Source organism: Brachionichthys hirsutus, chromosome 2 (assembly GCF_040956055.1).
Source record: "Brachionichthys hirsutus isolate HB-005 chromosome 2, CSIRO-AGI_Bhir_v1, whole genome shotgun sequence".
Taxonomy (NCBI): Eukaryota; Metazoa; Chordata; class Actinopteri; order Lophiiformes; family Brachionichthyidae; genus Brachionichthys; species Brachionichthys hirsutus.
Window position 1 is genome coordinate 1,395,653 of NC_090898.1, and position 16,965 is coordinate 1,412,617.

The 16,965-nt window shown below is 49.4% G+C and overlaps 3 protein-coding genes across 3 annotated transcripts; all 3 read right to left on the reverse strand.

Annotated features, from left to right (window-relative positions):
- Positions 1–4,198: 4,198 nt before the first annotated feature.
- nppa (natriuretic peptide A) lies at positions 4,199–5,349 on the reverse strand. Its single transcript, XM_068749546.1, has 3 exons — positions 5,239–5,349; positions 4,379–4,691; positions 4,199–4,203 (listed from the first exon to the last, which is right to left on the reverse strand). The coding sequence occupies exons 1-3, from the start codon at positions 5,347–5,349 to the stop codon at positions 4,199–4,201; spliced, it is 429 nt and encodes a 142-aa protein (XP_068605647.1).
- A 2,301-nt stretch (positions 5,350–7,650) lies between these two features.
- On the reverse strand, positions 7,651–8,447 carry nppb (natriuretic peptide B). Its single transcript, XM_068749570.1, has 3 exons — positions 8,334–8,447; positions 7,778–8,060; positions 7,651–7,667 (listed from the first exon to the last, which is right to left on the reverse strand). Exons 1-3 carry the CDS (start codon positions 8,445–8,447, stop codon positions 7,651–7,653), a joined length of 414 nt encoding a protein of 137 aa, XP_068605671.1.
- Positions 8,448–12,488: 4,041 nt separating this feature from the next.
- Positions 12,489–12,951, reverse strand: nppal (natriuretic peptide A-like). Its single transcript, XM_068749634.1, has 2 exons — positions 12,877–12,951; positions 12,489–12,794 (listed from the first exon to the last, which is right to left on the reverse strand). Exons 1-2 carry the CDS (start codon positions 12,949–12,951, stop codon positions 12,489–12,491), a joined length of 381 nt encoding a protein of 126 aa, XP_068605735.1.
- Positions 12,952–16,965: the final 4,014 nt, after the last annotated feature.

The window sequence follows — 16,965 nt, forward strand, 5'->3', positions numbered from 1 at the left end:
GAAGAGGCAACAGATCACCTGGTTAAATTTCAAAAGGTTTGTGAAATGCACTATTTCATTCAAAATACTGCAGTTAATTAACTTTTTTAAGCAAATTATTTATACTGTGATGTGTTTATTGTGTTTCAGTCATGTCAAAGCCTTGAGGATCATCTGATGACCACTAAAGGGGCCTCTCAGCCGTATCTTCTTGCCACAGGAATTTCAAAAGCGCAGGTTTTCACCTTTTTCATTGTCTTGGACAAAAAACTTGTACCATGTCAGTCGTGTACATCCTTGGGGGCTTTTGATGAACTATTTAAATCTCATTTTGTCTTCAGTGTGAAGTATGAGATTCTCTATCCAGCCTGTACACATATTTGCAGACACCTGTGTACAATATTGACATAGGCAGAACTGAAGAAACTCCAAGAGTGAAAGAGCTGAGAGCAAGTCTGTTGAACAAGTTCTAACTGATATACATCCAAAAATGTTAAGGTGCTTCCTCTGCACTTCATCCTTTAGTACAGTTGTGCTTTTGTTCAGGCACCTAAAACTAATTCATGGAATGTATCCAGGGAAAAGTCTCAGACTGAAATGTGGTCAGACAGGTTGTTGTTTACAATTCTCCAGGTATTCTGGCTTTAGGAGGCATTTGATTAAGATACATGCATTAACTGATAATATTTGTGTTCCACATAACAATTCTCAGGTTATAAGTGAACTACCCTCAACTTGATCTCAGTGCCAAAATTCTGTATCAGTCATTCCAATGTCCCGTCACAAGAAAGATGTGTGTGCTTCCATTTCAAGTGTTTTGATGCCCAAATGTCATACGGATGTGATTCCCAATTTCATGTTGTGTCAGAAAAATGTATCATCTAATTAGAATGAAATCCATATGAACTTGTTTTATGTGTTTCAACAGGAGTAACTTCAGTGGTTTCTCATGTTACACAATGTTGCATAAACACTGCTGTAATGTATTTATTGATCTTATGACAAAATGTTATTTATTTTGTATGTTATTGACTACTTTTATACAACTTGAGCTGTACTGTTGTGACCTTGAACGTGGTCTAAATGTTAAATAAAAACTGTTGCAAATAGTACATTGCCAGCAGTATTTTTTCCATAATAATAAGTAATGCAGAATTTTTAATTCTAAAAAACACATTTTAGGAGTTCATTTAAACACTGGTAATGAGTAAATATTTTACCTCTGTTTTAGTGTTACATATACTCTATATCAGAGTAGAACTTTAACACCTGAGGAGCGCAAGTTTAACTCAGAAAAGGGGGTTCAAGATTAACTCAAAAAAATTAGTTACTTTTACTCAGCTCTGGAGTACATGCGTTGGTCACGCATGTACTCTAAAATTTAGTTGTTTCTGACTCAGAGGGAGTTTATTCCATAAGTCAAAATTTGCTGTGATAACTAAAACTAAACTATAATAAACAATCCAAAGCTATTATAACATTGGTCCTGTGGGGGGTGCTCCGGGAGTATGGGGTGTCGGACCTCCTGATACGGGGTGTCCACCCTTTATGACCGGTGCCAGAGCTTGGTCCGCAATAAGTCGGACCTATTTACGGTGCGGGTTGAGGGTTGGACTCCGCCAGGGCTGCCCTTTGTCACCGATTCTGTTCATAACCTTTATGGACAGAATTTCTAGGTGCAGCCGGGGCGTTGAGGGGGTTCGGTTTGGTGACCTCAGGATTGGGTCGCTGCTTTTTGCAGACGACGTGATCCTGTTGGCTTCATCAGGCCACGCCCTCCAGCTCTCACTGGATCGGTTCATCAGCCGCATGTGAAGCGGCCGGGATGGGAATCAGCACCTCTAAATCCGAGGCCATGGTCCTCAGCCGGAAAAGGGTGGAGTGCACCCTCCAGGTCGGGGAGGAGATCCTGCCCCAAGTGGAGGAGTTCGGAGTTTTGTTCAGTGTGCCAAAATTCCTTTTTTTTTTGTTTGTCCTCACAAGTCAGCACCATTCGTAGAACTCCTTGGAAGTGATTTGCACCTCATCCAAGTTGGCCACAATCCAGTCACTGATTTGCTGGCTTCTTTCTTCTGCATGAGAATAGTCGAGCCCAGCAGCGCTTTATCCAGCTCTTTTTCTTCCGCTCCTGTTTCGGGAACTCCTCCTTTCGTTGTGCCTTCTCACACGCTTGAGCTAGCTCCTCAAGCTTCTTCCTTGTCTCACTGAGCTCTCCCCTAAAGGCTTCTGTCTGATCGGCGAGCATCTTTTTGAAATGTTCCTCCTGCTTGGCGAGCAGCTCCCTGCTGACCTGCTCCGCCCGCTCAGAAGCCTCCACCCGTTGTTGCTCAGTGTCCTCCTTCAGCTGCCTGTGTTTAATCTGCAGCTCATCCACGGCCAACGTGACTTTCTCGTGTTTGTCTTTGATGTCATTGACCTCGTTTTGGAGCCTTGTGACGTCCACAATGTTGCCCTCTACTTGGTTTAACTCCTTCTTGTCACTGAGAAACTTGATGGCATCTTGACCCTCAGGCAAGAATTCATCCCAGTTCAGGCCAGCCTTTGTCCATATAGCATGGACCTCCTTAGACTTCATTTCATTGCTAAGGACATAGAGGATGTGTACCAGCAGCGTTCCAGCCTGCCCCTGTGCTACGAGAGGCTTTGAAATCTCCCTGAAGAGCTGTCCCAGAGGGATACCCCCCTCATGTAGCATGGGGGCAATAAGCTCAGCAAGGTAACGCCAAAAGTCAGGAACATCCATGATGATGTCTTCTGCTGCCTCCAGGGTCTCTTCGAGTCCTTTGTAATACTGTTGCGGTGTCATTATCTTTTCCTTTAGAAGATGTTGCAGCAGCAGACCCATTTGCCTTCTGTCCACAGTGTGCCGGGAAAGTGTCAAATCTACAGCTTTCTGTACAAACAGGTAGAGCAATGAGGGAGTGTTGAGTTCTGCCACACATTCTGATGCCTCCTTCATGTCTTTGAGGTGGAGGTATTCTTCAATGATGCCCTTTGACTTCCTTTCTACCTGCTCTGCAGTCAAGGTAGATTTCTCTACTGTGTCTATTTTCAGCTCTTTCACCTCCTCTTTACGGTTGAGAGCAGATGCTTTCACAGAGGGTTTCCAAGCATTCTTAGCCTTGTGGAGCACCACGTCCTCGGTGGATATTTTATGGGGGCTTGTCCCGGGACTCCAGTTGGGATCATATGGCTTGGATTGTGGGTCCCGTGGCTCAAACTTTGATGTGCTCCTGTTCTTTTGCGGCGTCAAAGGAGTAACATCTTGATTGACGTTCTTATTCAGCTGAGATGGTTCAGCAGGTCGGAGACCTTTATCCATGTTCCTGTTTACTCGTTGAGTTTGCATTTCGCTTACTTATGTAAATATAATGCTGATTCATGCCTGATTCATTGCTCCTTATATAACCTTGTCCTTTAATGTCCATCTGCTTTGATGTCAATGCTTTGATGTCAATGCTCTCTTGTAGACCTTTCCCTTCATCCTCACTGACACCCTCTTATCACATAGTGTGATCAGGCTAAATTACATGGGATTTGTTTGTTTGTTTTTTAGTGTGTTTTGCTGTGCTTTTAATTTGAAGTGTTCCCATGCCTTGCCAATCACATGACTCTTGCCCCAACCCCTGCAATCAATGATTGACAACACCTGTCCTGTGGCAGAAGGACGCTTTGAAAAGGCGCTATGTGGAGAAGCAGGGACGGGCCATTGAGATTAGAGCGCCAGGCCCTGCCAGTGGAGCACTACAGCGTCTACACCTATAGCGTAGCGCTGTAGCTAGCATCTATTATTGCCATTACTGTTACATGTAGCACGACTTCACAGAGAAACATTCCTAGTCTGTGAACCCTCACTGACAATAAACTGATTCTGATTCTGATTCTGAAAAGATGAAAACACTGGTTGTATCGTCACTTCTAAGAAGTCAGGATTACTGTCTGTGTGAGTTTTCAGGACTCGATGGCATGAAAGAGAGACGACTGAGTCGGTCTAATGAAAAGCACTTTATTGATCAACCACATGCACTAACGCAGCCGGTCCTGCTGGAGGAGGAGACGCTACAGAAACATAAAAGGAAGCTGACATTCAGCTGAGTCGTCACTTCAAACAGAGAAATCCATACAAGAGACACAAACTGTCCCCAACGTGTCCAATCGCTGGCCGTGTCTTCCTTGGGACGTGAACCTACAATCCGCCGTGTCCCGGGGAACCTTCAGACTAACCTGACCGGAAAAACAAAGCAGCGTTTGTTAAAGTTAGGAGTCCCATGATGCAATGCAACGTCTGGCCCAGAGTACCTGAGTGTCCTGCAACTGACTTAGTATGGATTATTGATCATGATTATTGAGGATGATTTCACATCAATACTCCCGTCACTCTCATCATTTCCACTCTTACCTCGTCCAGTGTTGCATCCCAGACCGCTGGCGTTCCCTATCCGGTCCATCCGGGCTCCGAAGCAGCTTGAGGCCCGTTTCCTGGTGGTCATCAGCAGGTCCTGCAGTAGGTCTCTTTGGCTTGCCGGCCTGCCGCGGCCCTCGGCCGGCCCCTGAGCTCTGCCTGATATCAGAGGGTCTTGGTCCCCATCCTGGTCGAGGCTCCATCCTCGGCCAGCCTGGCTTTGCTCCGGATCCTGGTCTGTGACTTCATAATCGGAGTTCTCCTGCTGGGCTGCTTCAGCCAGCGTCTCCTCAAAGCGCTCCAGTAAGGACTAGCGAGGGGACAGGAGAAAGACGTGACTCTCTGTCATGTCAGAGCCCGCACTTCACGGAACGAAAGGTTTTTAAAATGTTAAAATAAAGACATTATTGTCCTTTAACAAAGACTGTGATTGAATGTTTTTATTCACTGTAGAAAATTGTGTTTCATTTTATGGTAGCATTACAATTGTAAAAAGATGGATCAGGAGTTCAGCCTCATCATGCCACGGCATGAAGGTTGTTGGTTCGAACCTGACCAGGTGTTGTCGGTTCCCCACAGTCCAACAATGCAGGCAGAACGAAACCCGCATAAACTAGTCTGCATCGAGTTCAATGGCGCAAAAACAAATTTTTTGTAAAACTGTCAATATAAATACAGCGCAGCAGTGGATCAGTGGACCTCGGGCTTATACGACTAACGATCAGTGGAACAGGTTCCTGCAGGTTCTAATCGGAAGACAGATTATTAAAATCTAACAGAGCAGGCCTGATCACACACGTAACAATCAATAGCCACATAAAGTGTCTCGAACCCACGCTGGGGGGTGTAGCTCCTACCTTGAGCCGGGCCAGGTCGCCCTCGGAGGACGGTCTCCCCAGTACGTGGCTGCTGACCGGTGTGTGCTGCCATAGTAGGACCAGTAGGCCCCACAGGACCGCGGTCCTCATGGTACCCCTCTGCTGCTCGAACCGATTCCGAGCCTGCAACACGACGCTTTATATACATGCCAACACACACACACTCACACTCACACACACACACACACACTCACACACACACACTCACACTCACACACACACACACACACTCACACACACACACTCACACACACACACACACACACACACACACACACACACTCACACACACACTCACACACACATTCACACACACACACTCACACACACACACTCACACACACACACGCACACACACACACACACACACTCACACACACTCACACACACACACACACACTCACACACACTCACACACACACACACTCACACTCACACACACTCTCACACACACACACACACACACACACACACACACACACACTCACACACACATCACCCACCACCAGGCACCACTTGAAGGAACATCTGACCGGGGGCCTTATCCTGCAGAGGTGCCAGAATGCACTTGAGGCTTTCTACAAAAGGATGAACCACTGACACTGACTTTCTACTGTGTGTGTGTGTGTGTGTGTGTGTGTGTGTGTGTGTGTGTGTGTGTGTGTGTGTGTGTGCGTGTGTGTGTGTGTGTGTGTGCGTCGTCACGCTAACCAGCCAGCAGTAGCATGACCTGAGCAGCCATCTTGGAGCCCTGGTGTGTATTGACAGGAACGCAGCCTTACAAATACTTCACCCGTACACACCGGCAGCCTGAAAAACACCATAGTAGGTGAAGATACTGCCCCGCGGCTGCAGGGGGCGGGGCTTTACATCGGGAGGAGGGAACTACGTCACTGTCACCTGTAGAACGTCTGCATGATATTTAGTCGGGTCGCTTTGGTTCGTGACTTACCGCTGTCCTTGTAGCAGTGAGGTGAGGAAGGTTTCAGGTTCGAGCACATCCACGCTCTGCTTTCATTAAAGCTTTGCTTTTATTTTGGGTTTGGGTCAGAACATAATTAGCAACTTGGCAAAGATCCAAAATATAATAATAATAATAATAATACATTTTATTTATATAGCGCTTTTCTGAAAACTCAAAAACGCTTTAAGATATAATTGCTGCTTTGGCAACCAAAAGACACAAGTGATGTCATCATGACCTCATTGAATGATGACATCGTCCATGATCGCTGACCATGAACACAACTTAGGGGGCGGCGGGGTTCCGGGAACACTGTAAAACTCAGAACATTGTAATCTCACTTTGCTTATTTCCCTAAAACTATTGACCAAACGTAAATAGCAAATATTTTTTGTTGACAGTAGTTTTCTTTTACAGATCATGACGCATTTATTAAAACTTGATTCTACAATCTCCATTTGTGTAGATGAACATTTCAATCAGGAGAGGCGTGCGAACGACTTTGTCATAACGACAGGAAGTCTCCAGCAGGACTGAGATCGTCAGCAGCCAGATAATTCCCATCATGGACTGGTACCATGGCGTGGTGGCCGATGACCCCGCTGGGACCGTTGGAACGATGGTGTCTGGGAAGACTGGGGAGTCTTGTCTTGTCCTAATGCTTGGACTCTGCACCTATGTCCTAATGCTTGGACTCTGCACCTATGTCCTAATGCTTGGACTCTGCACCTATGTCCTAATGCTTGGACTCTGCACCTATGTCCTAATGCTTGGACTCTGCACCTATGTCCTAATGCTTGGACTCTGCACCTATGTCCTAATGCTTGGACTCTGCACCTATGTCCTAATGCTTGGACAATCCACCTATGTCCTACAGCACAGGTCCTTTCAGCAGGACCAGATTATTTAGCATTATGCTAATCATTGTATGCTAGTCTGTGCCAGCGGTCCCTGTAATCCAGAGACACGTGGGTAAGGCAAGCAAAACGTGGGTAAACTAAAAATAAATATCATTTCATTTCTCCGGCTCCAAATCGTACGAGTTATCTCGTGACACATTCCAGACTGATCGTGTTTTCATAGGAGGGGCATTAAAGATGACTTCCTGCGTCTGGATCAGAAACAAGCAGATGAGTCCAGACCCAAAATCTAACCCAGCAGCTCTGAACCCCAGCCTGGTTTCCAGGTGTGTCTGTTTCACGTGTCCTAAATGTGTTTGTGACTGGAGAATCCAGAGTGAACGCTGACACGAGATTAATGCTGCAGTTGTAAACGTTTATTTAGAGCTTGAACAGAGCAGAAAGAACATTTCATTTACGCAGGACAAGCCATGGCGATATGGAATAAATATGAGTCAATAAATAGCATTCATATAAAGATCTGTTTTGGTAGAGACGTTGCAGTTCCAGCATTTAGACAGTAAGACTTCATCTTTTCTTTGGATCTGCAAGAGAAGAAGAGAACGTGATGCCCCAGGGCAGAACTTGGGCTCGCTCCTTTCTCAGGACGATTTGAGGCTCCTTTTCGTCCTCAGCCAGAGCTCAACATACTTACTGTATTTGCCGACAGTGTTGCACCCGAGTGAGCTCATGGAGCCTATCCTGTCCATCCGCCGGCCGAAACACCCGGAGGACCTCTGCGGCAAGTCTTCACGGACGTTCTTCGGGCTCTTGACTGAGAGGAACGCCCTGATGGCTGCTTCGCTGAGTCCAGGTTGGGGTCTCGTTCCAGCTGCTTCCTCCTCTGTGTCCACGCTGTCCAGGGCGTCCCGCTCGGCAGGCACTCTCTGGTCCTCGGTCCGCTCTGACACCGACTCCTCTAACTTGTTAAGGATAACCTGCAACATCCACAAACAGGAGACCGCTCGTCGGTGTCCCAGGCAGGCTGTGCACGGATCCTTCAATGAGCAGCACAAAGCCCCTCCCACCTTGCTGAGTGTAAACCCTGAGACCCGGTGTGACTCCACTCCGGAGCCATCCCAGACAGAAACCTGTCCACGATCCAAACCCCTCGGTGGGATGATTACTGAAGTGGCATTCAACTTGTCCGTGTCGCCGTGTCGGACTAGATGAGTGTTCTACGAGGAGCCGTGTGTCGTCTGGACGCTCACCTTCAAGATGTCCATGTCGCTCTGGCTCAAGCCGGTGCTGATGGGATATGCGGTGAACAGCTGCAGGCTGAGGAGGAAGAGGAGGCCCCAGAGAGGAGAGGAAGGCGCCAGCATGTTTGTATCGGGGACTAGGTGGAGGGATGCTCTTCAGCTTCTTGTCTTGGCTGCTGCTCGGACGCTGGAACCCTCAGCAGCACCCGCCGCTCTTATACTTGAGTTTGACACGGAAAGGTACGCCAGGAATGCGATCGGCATTCCAGACACCTGATTCCGATAACGGGAGCTGTCGGAAGCGGCTCCTTTTAAAGTCTCGTCTCTATGATACGGGCCGTTCCTCTGACACATTTGCTTCCACCAGCTCCTTCGTCTGGGGGACGGCTTATTTTGAAAAGTGACTTCTGTGCATAATGACGCAGACGACTGCATGCGTCTGAGCGTCTTGACAGGTCTCGGTCACGTGATAGGTTAGTTTTGTGCAGATCAAAGAGTTTGAGCGGTACTTCCCGACCACAAAAGACCGACGGACTGCAAAAAAATGGATCCGCGACCCATTTGTGAACAAACCTGGTGAATCGAGCCTGTCTGTGCTAGAAGAGGAGAAACTGCTGACGGTGGCCCTAAAAGTATGTTTCAGACAACAACTGTGTTCTGGATTAAAGTCAAGGCAGAATATCCAGAATATCCGCCCAAAAAGCATTGAAAATCCTGCTTCCATTTCTAACTTCCTGTCTTTGTCTTCTGCAGTGACCAAAACCAAACTACGGAACAGGCTGGACGTACGGGACACACTTCGGCTGTCATTGTCTCCCGTTACCCCTCAATGGGACACACTTCTGGTGTCTTTGTCTCCCGTTACCCCTCGATGGGACATTGTCTCCCGTTAGCCCTCGATGGGACACACCTCGGCTGTCATTGTCTCCCGTTACCCCTCGATGGGACACACTTCTGGTGTCATTGTCTCCCGTTACCCCTCGATGGGACATTGTCTCCCGTTACCGCTCGATGGGACACACTTCTGGTGTCATTGTCTCCCGTTAGCCCTCGATGGGACACACTTCTGGTGTCATTGTCTCCCGTTACCCCTCGATGGGACATTGTCTCCCGTTACCCCTTGATGGGACACACTTCTGGTGTCATTGTCTCCCGTTACCCCTCAATGGGACACACTTCTGGTGTCTTTGTCTCCCGTTACCCATCAATGGGACATTGTCTCCCGTTACCGCTCGATGGGACACACTTCTGGTGTCTTTGTCTCCCGTTACCTCTCGATGGGACACACTTCTGGTGTCTTTGTCTCCCGTTACCCCTCGATGGGACATTGTCTCCCGTTAGCCCTCGATGGGACACACTTCTGGTGTCTTTGTCTCCCGTTACCCCTCGATGGGGCACACTTCGGGTGTTATTGTCTCCCGTTACCCCTCGATGGGGCACACTTCGGGTGTTATTGTCTCCCGTTACCCCTCGATGGGACATTGTCTCCCGTTAGCCCTCGATGTGACGCACTTCTGGTGTCTTTGTCTCCCGTTACCCCTCGATGGGACACACTTCGGGTGTTATTGTCTCCCGTTAGCCCTCGATGGGACATTGTCTCCCGTTAGCCCTCGATGGGACACACTTCTGGTGTCTTTGTCTCCCGTTACCCCTCGATGGGACATTGTCTCCCGTTAGCCCTCGATGGGGCACACTTCTGGTGTCTTTGTCTCCCGTTACCCCTCGATGGGACACACTTCTGGTGTCTTTGTCTCCCGTTAGCCCTCGATGGGACACACTTCTGGTGTCTTTGTCTCCCGTTACCCCTCGATGGAACACACTTCTGGTGTCTTTGTCTCCCGTTACCCCTCGATGGGACATTGTCTCCCGTTAGCCCTCGATGGGGCACACTTCTGGTGTCTTTGTCTCCCGTTACCCCTCGATGGGACACACTTCTGGTGTCTTTGTCTCCCGTTAGCCCTCGATGGGACACACTTCTGGTGTCTTTGTCTCCCGTTACCCCTCGATGGAACACACTTCTGGTGTCTTTGTCTCCCGTTACCCCTCGATGGGACATTGTCTCCCGTTAGCCCTCGATGGGACACACTTCTGGTGTCTTTGTCTCCCGTTACCCCTCGATGGGACATTGTCTCCTGTTACCCCTCGATGGGACACACTTCGGGTGTTATTGTCTCCCGTTACCCCTCGATGGGACACACTTCGGGTGTTATTGTCTCCCGTTACCCCTCGATGGGACATTGTCTCCCGTTAGCCCTCGATGGGACACACTTCGGGTGTTATTGTCTCCCGTTACCCCTCGATGGGACATTGTCTCCCGTTACCCCTCGATGGGACATTGTCTCCCGTTAGCCCTCGATGGGACACACTTCGGGTGTTATTGTCTCCCGTTACCCCTCGATGGGACATTGTCTCCCGTTACCCCTCGATGGGACATTGTCTCCCGTTAGCCCTCGATGGGACACACTTCGGGTGTTATTGTCTCCCGTTACCCCTCGATGGGACATTGTCTCCCGTTAGCCCTCGATGGGACACACTTCTGGTGTCTTTGTCTCCCGTTACCCCTCGATGGGACATTGTCTCCCGTTAGCCCTCGATGGGACACACTTCTGGTGTCTTTGTCTCCCGTTAGCCCTCGATGGGACACACTTCTGGTGTCTTTGTCTCCCGTTACCCCTCGATGGGACATTGTCTCCCGTTAGCCCTCGATGGGACACACTTCTGGTGTCTTTGTCTCCCGTTAGCCCTCGATGGGACACACTTCTGGTGTCTTTGTCTCCCGTTAGCCCTCGATGGGACACACTTCTGGTGTCTTTGTCTCCCGTTAGCCCTCGATGGGACACACTTCTGGTGTCTTTGTCTCCCGTTACCCCTCGATGGGACATTGTCTCCCGTTAGCCCTCGATGGGACACACTTCTGGTGTCTTTGTCTCCCGTTAGCCCTCGATGGGACACACTTCTGGTGTCTTTGTCTCCCGTTAGCCCTCGATGGGACACACTTCTGGTGTCTTTGTCTCCCGTTACCCCTCGATGGGACCGGCTCCCACTAACTTGATTGATTGTTCACCTTGTTATAAATGATCGGGCATTTCTTCTACGTTTAATGCGCTGATTGTGCTGATTGTGAGTCGCTGTATTTCAAAATAAACTCCATCAGCGCAGTCACTTGAATCGAGTTTATTATATTAGAAAGGATTTTGTTCTAAAATAAATAATATTGTTTACAGAGTTGTAACAAAATGTTGTTTATTGTCTGTTGATGTTTGCATTTGACATGAGACCACTTGGATGATTTATTATTACGCCAGGACGGCTGCGCTGCGTCATTAACGATTATCGAGCAAATGAAGGCCCGGCCGTTGCGTAAAGGTTGAGGACCGCTGCTCTAATTTATGTAACTTTGGTACAATCTGGATGTTTTCCATGGAAACGCAGATGCGGGTGTGGCTTGTATCTGACGCACCGACGCACCGACGCACAGTTCAGCTGCAGCGCGTGCATGAGGAACCATGCTGGTTCCGTTCCTCCGTTATTGGCTCGTTTCAATCATTGTTTATTAACCAACAAGACAATTCTGAGACGAATGAAAGTAAAACGATCCTGACGCCACGAGAGGATGACGTTTTAAAGTGGACGCGTGTGAAACGGAGCCTGCGTGCGCGGGTTCGTGGTCCGAGTCCAGAAGAACCTTTAGGAAGACGAAAAAGAACTTTATTTCATGTGATCCTGGAATCAAACCGGAAAGAAGGAAATCAACGATTTCAATTAAGCCTTGATGCAAAAGAACATTTAAAATTCAAATTTACGCACCAATAAAAAATAAACGCGCATCAATAAGTTACTGTTGGAGAAGTGTGGACAGTGACGCGCCGTCCTTCTGAGGGGGGGGGGGGGGGGGGGGTATTTATCATTCATTGATGCCATTTCATTCAAATAGATTTTATTTTAACGTGTTTCTGCGCATTTTGCATTTCAAACATTTACATAATACATTTGTGTGCTTTTTATTGGTCTGTAAAATCATAGAAATAAAACAACAACATTATTATTTGTCTGACCTTCATATATGGTCAGAAACAGAAACGCCTCTGAAATAAACACGCATTGTCCTCCTTTTAGGACTGCGGGGAGAATCGATCTCCCGTTTCGGGTCGGTCCAGCCGCCCTTCAGCAGCCCAGCCCGCTGAAGGAGCCGATCCTCTCCAACCGGACCCCGAAGCAGCTCCTCAGGCCGCCCTTCTTGGACCGACTCCACGCGCGCCTGGACGTCCTCGCCAGGTCTTTGAACAGAAGCGCGAAGACGTCCTCTTTGGCGCTCAGCGCCGAGGTGCCCGGTTCCGAGGGGTGCCAGGTGCGCAGCTCCGGACCTCCGAACACCGACTTCCCCGTGTTTCCGTCCCCGTGCCCCGCCCGCAGCTCCTCCGAGGAGCCATCCGGAGTGTGCAGCGCCTCTTCCAGAAGACGCTTCAAACTCTGCGGGGAAACGACACACGGAGCTCACCTGTCACCGCGTCACGTGACACAGCGCGCCGCTGCGGTTGGACGGTGATCTTACCTGCAGGTCTGGGCCGGCTTCGGCTCCGAGCGCCCGGACGAGGAGGAGCAGCGCGAAACAGCACGCAGCGTTCATCGTCCTGTCTGCGCCGCGCGCGCACCGGGCGCAGGTACCGCCTTTATACCGGAGCCGGATCCGTCACCCGGAACACTGGGACAATGACGCGTGACGGATGTCCGCGGGGGAGCACGACGGGGCTCCCCCGAAGATGATCCACGCGGTTCAGCCTTTGTTTGAGCTCCTCCGTGGAATTTCATTTCTTTCTAATCATAAAGATAAAAGTATTTTATAACCTCCAGCAACACTCTGAGGTTAATTTCAAAGAGACCTGATCTTTTTGTGACGTCACTAGTAGCCGGTCATTCAAACTAGACCTGTTTGCATGACGTCATATTCGTAGATGAATCCAAGTGTTGTGAAAATCATCCGAACTCAAATCTGTGTCACTTTTCGCTCATCAAAGGGTTCTAATCCCAGTTTGTTGTCTTCTTTCATTCTGACCGTTTATTGATCAAGTTACAGATTCAACAATCAATCAGTCACTGAGGAGAGGAACAGAAAATCAATGGTGTGATTTTAGGGAGGATTCTTTACTGTTCTGTATCTTAAATCAACGTGACGCTATAAATACTGATTATTGATTCTGCATTTGTTTAGACTTGTCGGAGCTAGGCTAGTAGTAGCGTCTTCTAACGGCTCTGTCCTTTGGAGCGTCAGACGTCCACCAGAGGTTATTGATGAGCGATTAGCCTGGACCCTGCGGCGGTGGACGGGGTGGACAGAGGTGGACGGGGTGGATGGAGGTGGACGGAGGTGGACGGGGTGGACGGGGTGGACAGAGGTGGACGGAGGTGGATGGGGTGGATGGAGGTGGACAGAGGTGGACGGGGTGGACGGAAGTGGACGGAGGTGGACGGAGGTGGACAGAGGTGGACGGGGTGGACAGAGGTGGATGGAAGTGGACGGAGGTGGACAGAGGTGGACGGGGTGGACAGAGGTGGATGGAAGTGGACGGGGTGGACGGGGTGGACAGAGGTGGACGGAGGTGGACAGGGTGGATGGAGGTGGACGGAGGTGGACGGGGTGGACGGGGTGGACAGAGGTGGACGGAGGTGGATGGGGTGGATGGAGGTGGACAGAGGTGGACGGGGTGGACGGAAGTGGACGGAGGTGGACGGAGGTGGACGGGGTGGACAGAGGTGGATGGAAGTGGACGGGGTGGACAGAGGTGGACGGAGGTGGACAGGGTGGATGGAGGTGGACGGAGGTGGACAGAGGTGGACGGGGTGGACAGAGGTGGATGGAAGTGGACGGAGGTGGACAGAGGTGGATGGAAGTGGACGGGGTGGACGGGGTGGACAGAGGTGGACGGAGGTGGACAGAGGTGGATGGAAGTGGACGGAGGTGGACAGAGGTGGACGGGGTGGACAGAGGTGGATGGAAGTGGACGGGGTGGACGGGGTGGACAGAGGTGGACGGAGGTGGACAGGGTGGATGGAGGTGGACGGAGGTGGACGGGGTGGACGGGGTGGACAGAGGTGGACGGAGGTGGATGGGGTGGATGGAGGTGGACAGAGGTGGACGGGGTGGACGGAAGTGGACGGAGGTGGACGGAGGTGGACAGAGGTGGACGGGGTGGACAGAGGTGGATGGAAGTGGACGGGGTGGACGGGGTGGATGGAAGTGGACGGAGGTGGACGGAGGTGGATGGAGGTGGACGGGGTGGACGGAGGCTTCCCAGCTGGAGACCCTTCATGCGAGACTGACTCCAGGCTCAGGTTCTTTTGTGGGCCCAGTTTCGGCTCTGATTGGCCGACGGAGTCGAGAGCAGGATATTGAGGTAGTGAGGTAACGAATATTTGATATGTCAGAATGAGGCGATGGAAACTTAGTGCATAGAAGATGTTTAGTTTATACGTTTCAAACTGTTTAACCTCAGAGAATGTTCACTTTGAGTGAATGCTGGTGCATCAGAACCCCAGCCCAGGCTCGGACCGGCCCTGCAACCGGCCCCGTCCTCGCCGCAGCTTCCGCCCACCTTGCTGGAGGCTAAACAACATTTTGACCTACATGGCGCCCAGCCTGTCTATTCCTGTCCCAGACCGATCCCAGTCTCCCACGCCGTTACATCATGCCTCCACCTTCCCGCCGGCAGCACGTAAATGTGACCCCTCCAGGGCCAGCGCGACACAGATAAGGCTATTTTCACACAGCAAGGATGGTGTCGCATATATTTAGCATTAGTTCACGCTATTTTTATCCCCGTCGCTGAAACAGACCAAGGAGAACTGCTTCACTGCGTCATCAATCACTTCGATTGGGTACTTATTGTCTCATTGATCATCATGAAGTACATGATGATCCTGGAAATGATCCTCACAGCAACTGGAAAGCATTTAGTGCTGCTGGTTTCCAGTTGCTCCATGCATCGCCCTAAAGTGTCAAAAATACATAATGAAACATTAATACATAATGAAATACTGCAAAAGGTCATCATTATAGTGACAGTTGAGTTGTCTCGTTTCTTTCCACAGGGGGTCGTTTCCCCCTTTTCTGCCCTTTTATTGCCCCGTGAAGCGAACAAGGAGACAATCGGACAAGCAGGGATTTGTCCTTTTAAACTGGGAACCTGCCTGATGTGGAAAAACAGTCAACTTCAAACCAAGATAATGATCAGTCAGCCAAAGTGTCACAGCGTTTCAGCCTGCGTGTGTCAAACACCCGGACGATCAGTCTGAGCACAATGTCGTATTTATTTAATGCCTGGGGATAAAAAGGAAGGCGACATCATCAGGATTCACCTTTATGTCAGATGATGATGATGAATATATTTATTAGATAGAATCTTAGAGCAGTACAAACACAGTCAAACTATAGTATGTATTACAGTACAAGTACAGTCAAACTATAGTATGTATTACAGTACAAGTACAGTCAAACAGTAGCATGTATTACAGTACAAGTACAGTCAAACTGTAGTATGTATTAAAGTACAAGTACAGTCAAACAGTAGCATGTATTACAGTACAAGTACAGTCAAACTGTAGTATGTATTAAAGTACAAGTACAGTCAAACAGTAGCATGTATTAAAGTACAAGTACAGTCAAACTGTAGTATGTATTAAAGTACAAGTACAGTCAAACAGTAGCATGTATTAAAGTACAAGTACAGTCACACAGTAGCATGTATTACAGTACAAGTACAGTCAAACATCCTGTCTAAGAGGAGCATTTCATTTTGCGGTCTTTTTTCCGGTGAAAGTCCTTCGTACATAAATCATCGACATGTAACAATACCAATAAAAATTTAAATAAATTAAAAAGACAATAATATGTACAATGTAGGTGGACAAAAAAAGTTTACATAAATCAAAGCCAGACCAGAATCCAGCCGGCCACAGCAGACTGGCTGGTTGGAGCTGCAGCCACAAACTCCCGAATCCTGGGAATCATTAACTTCAGCATTATGCAGCCACCAGCGTTGGAAAAGCAGCCGACAAGAATCAGGCCTGATGGACCAGGGGTCGGCAGCCGAAGACACGCGTAGTAGTAGTAGTAGCAGTAGTAGTAATAGCAATCTCACAATAGAGTGTTGTAAGTATTAATGTCCATAGAGACGTGTATTTAAACGCCGACCCTGCAGGCCGTGATGTAACGAAAGCTAAATGTCCCTCTCTGTCCCTCTCTGTCCACCGCAGCAGCAGGACAGAAGGAAGACCGTCCTCCCGAATCACTGCCCCCCCCCGGGGGCAGTTTCATTATCAGGGCTGGTATGCAGCACAAGAGTCGTTCCCACTAATGACCTCAGCTGCCGTCCACGCCGCAGGACAAGTGAGTGTGGCTGACGTGGGGGAGACGCTGGGGGGGGGGGGCAACCAGAGGAGGGGAGGAGCAGCGGTGACTCAGAGACACAATGGTCCTGATACTAGTCTGGGACGCCGCTGGTTAGTAGCAACTAACCCAACTCGTGACGGGCAGAGCTGAGACAGAGCGTCCTGCTCTGTTAACTCCATAGAGACGGTCGCCAAGGACACCAAGAAGGCAGGAAGTCCAGTTAGTTGTCCACGATCATGAGCGTCACGCCGTCCA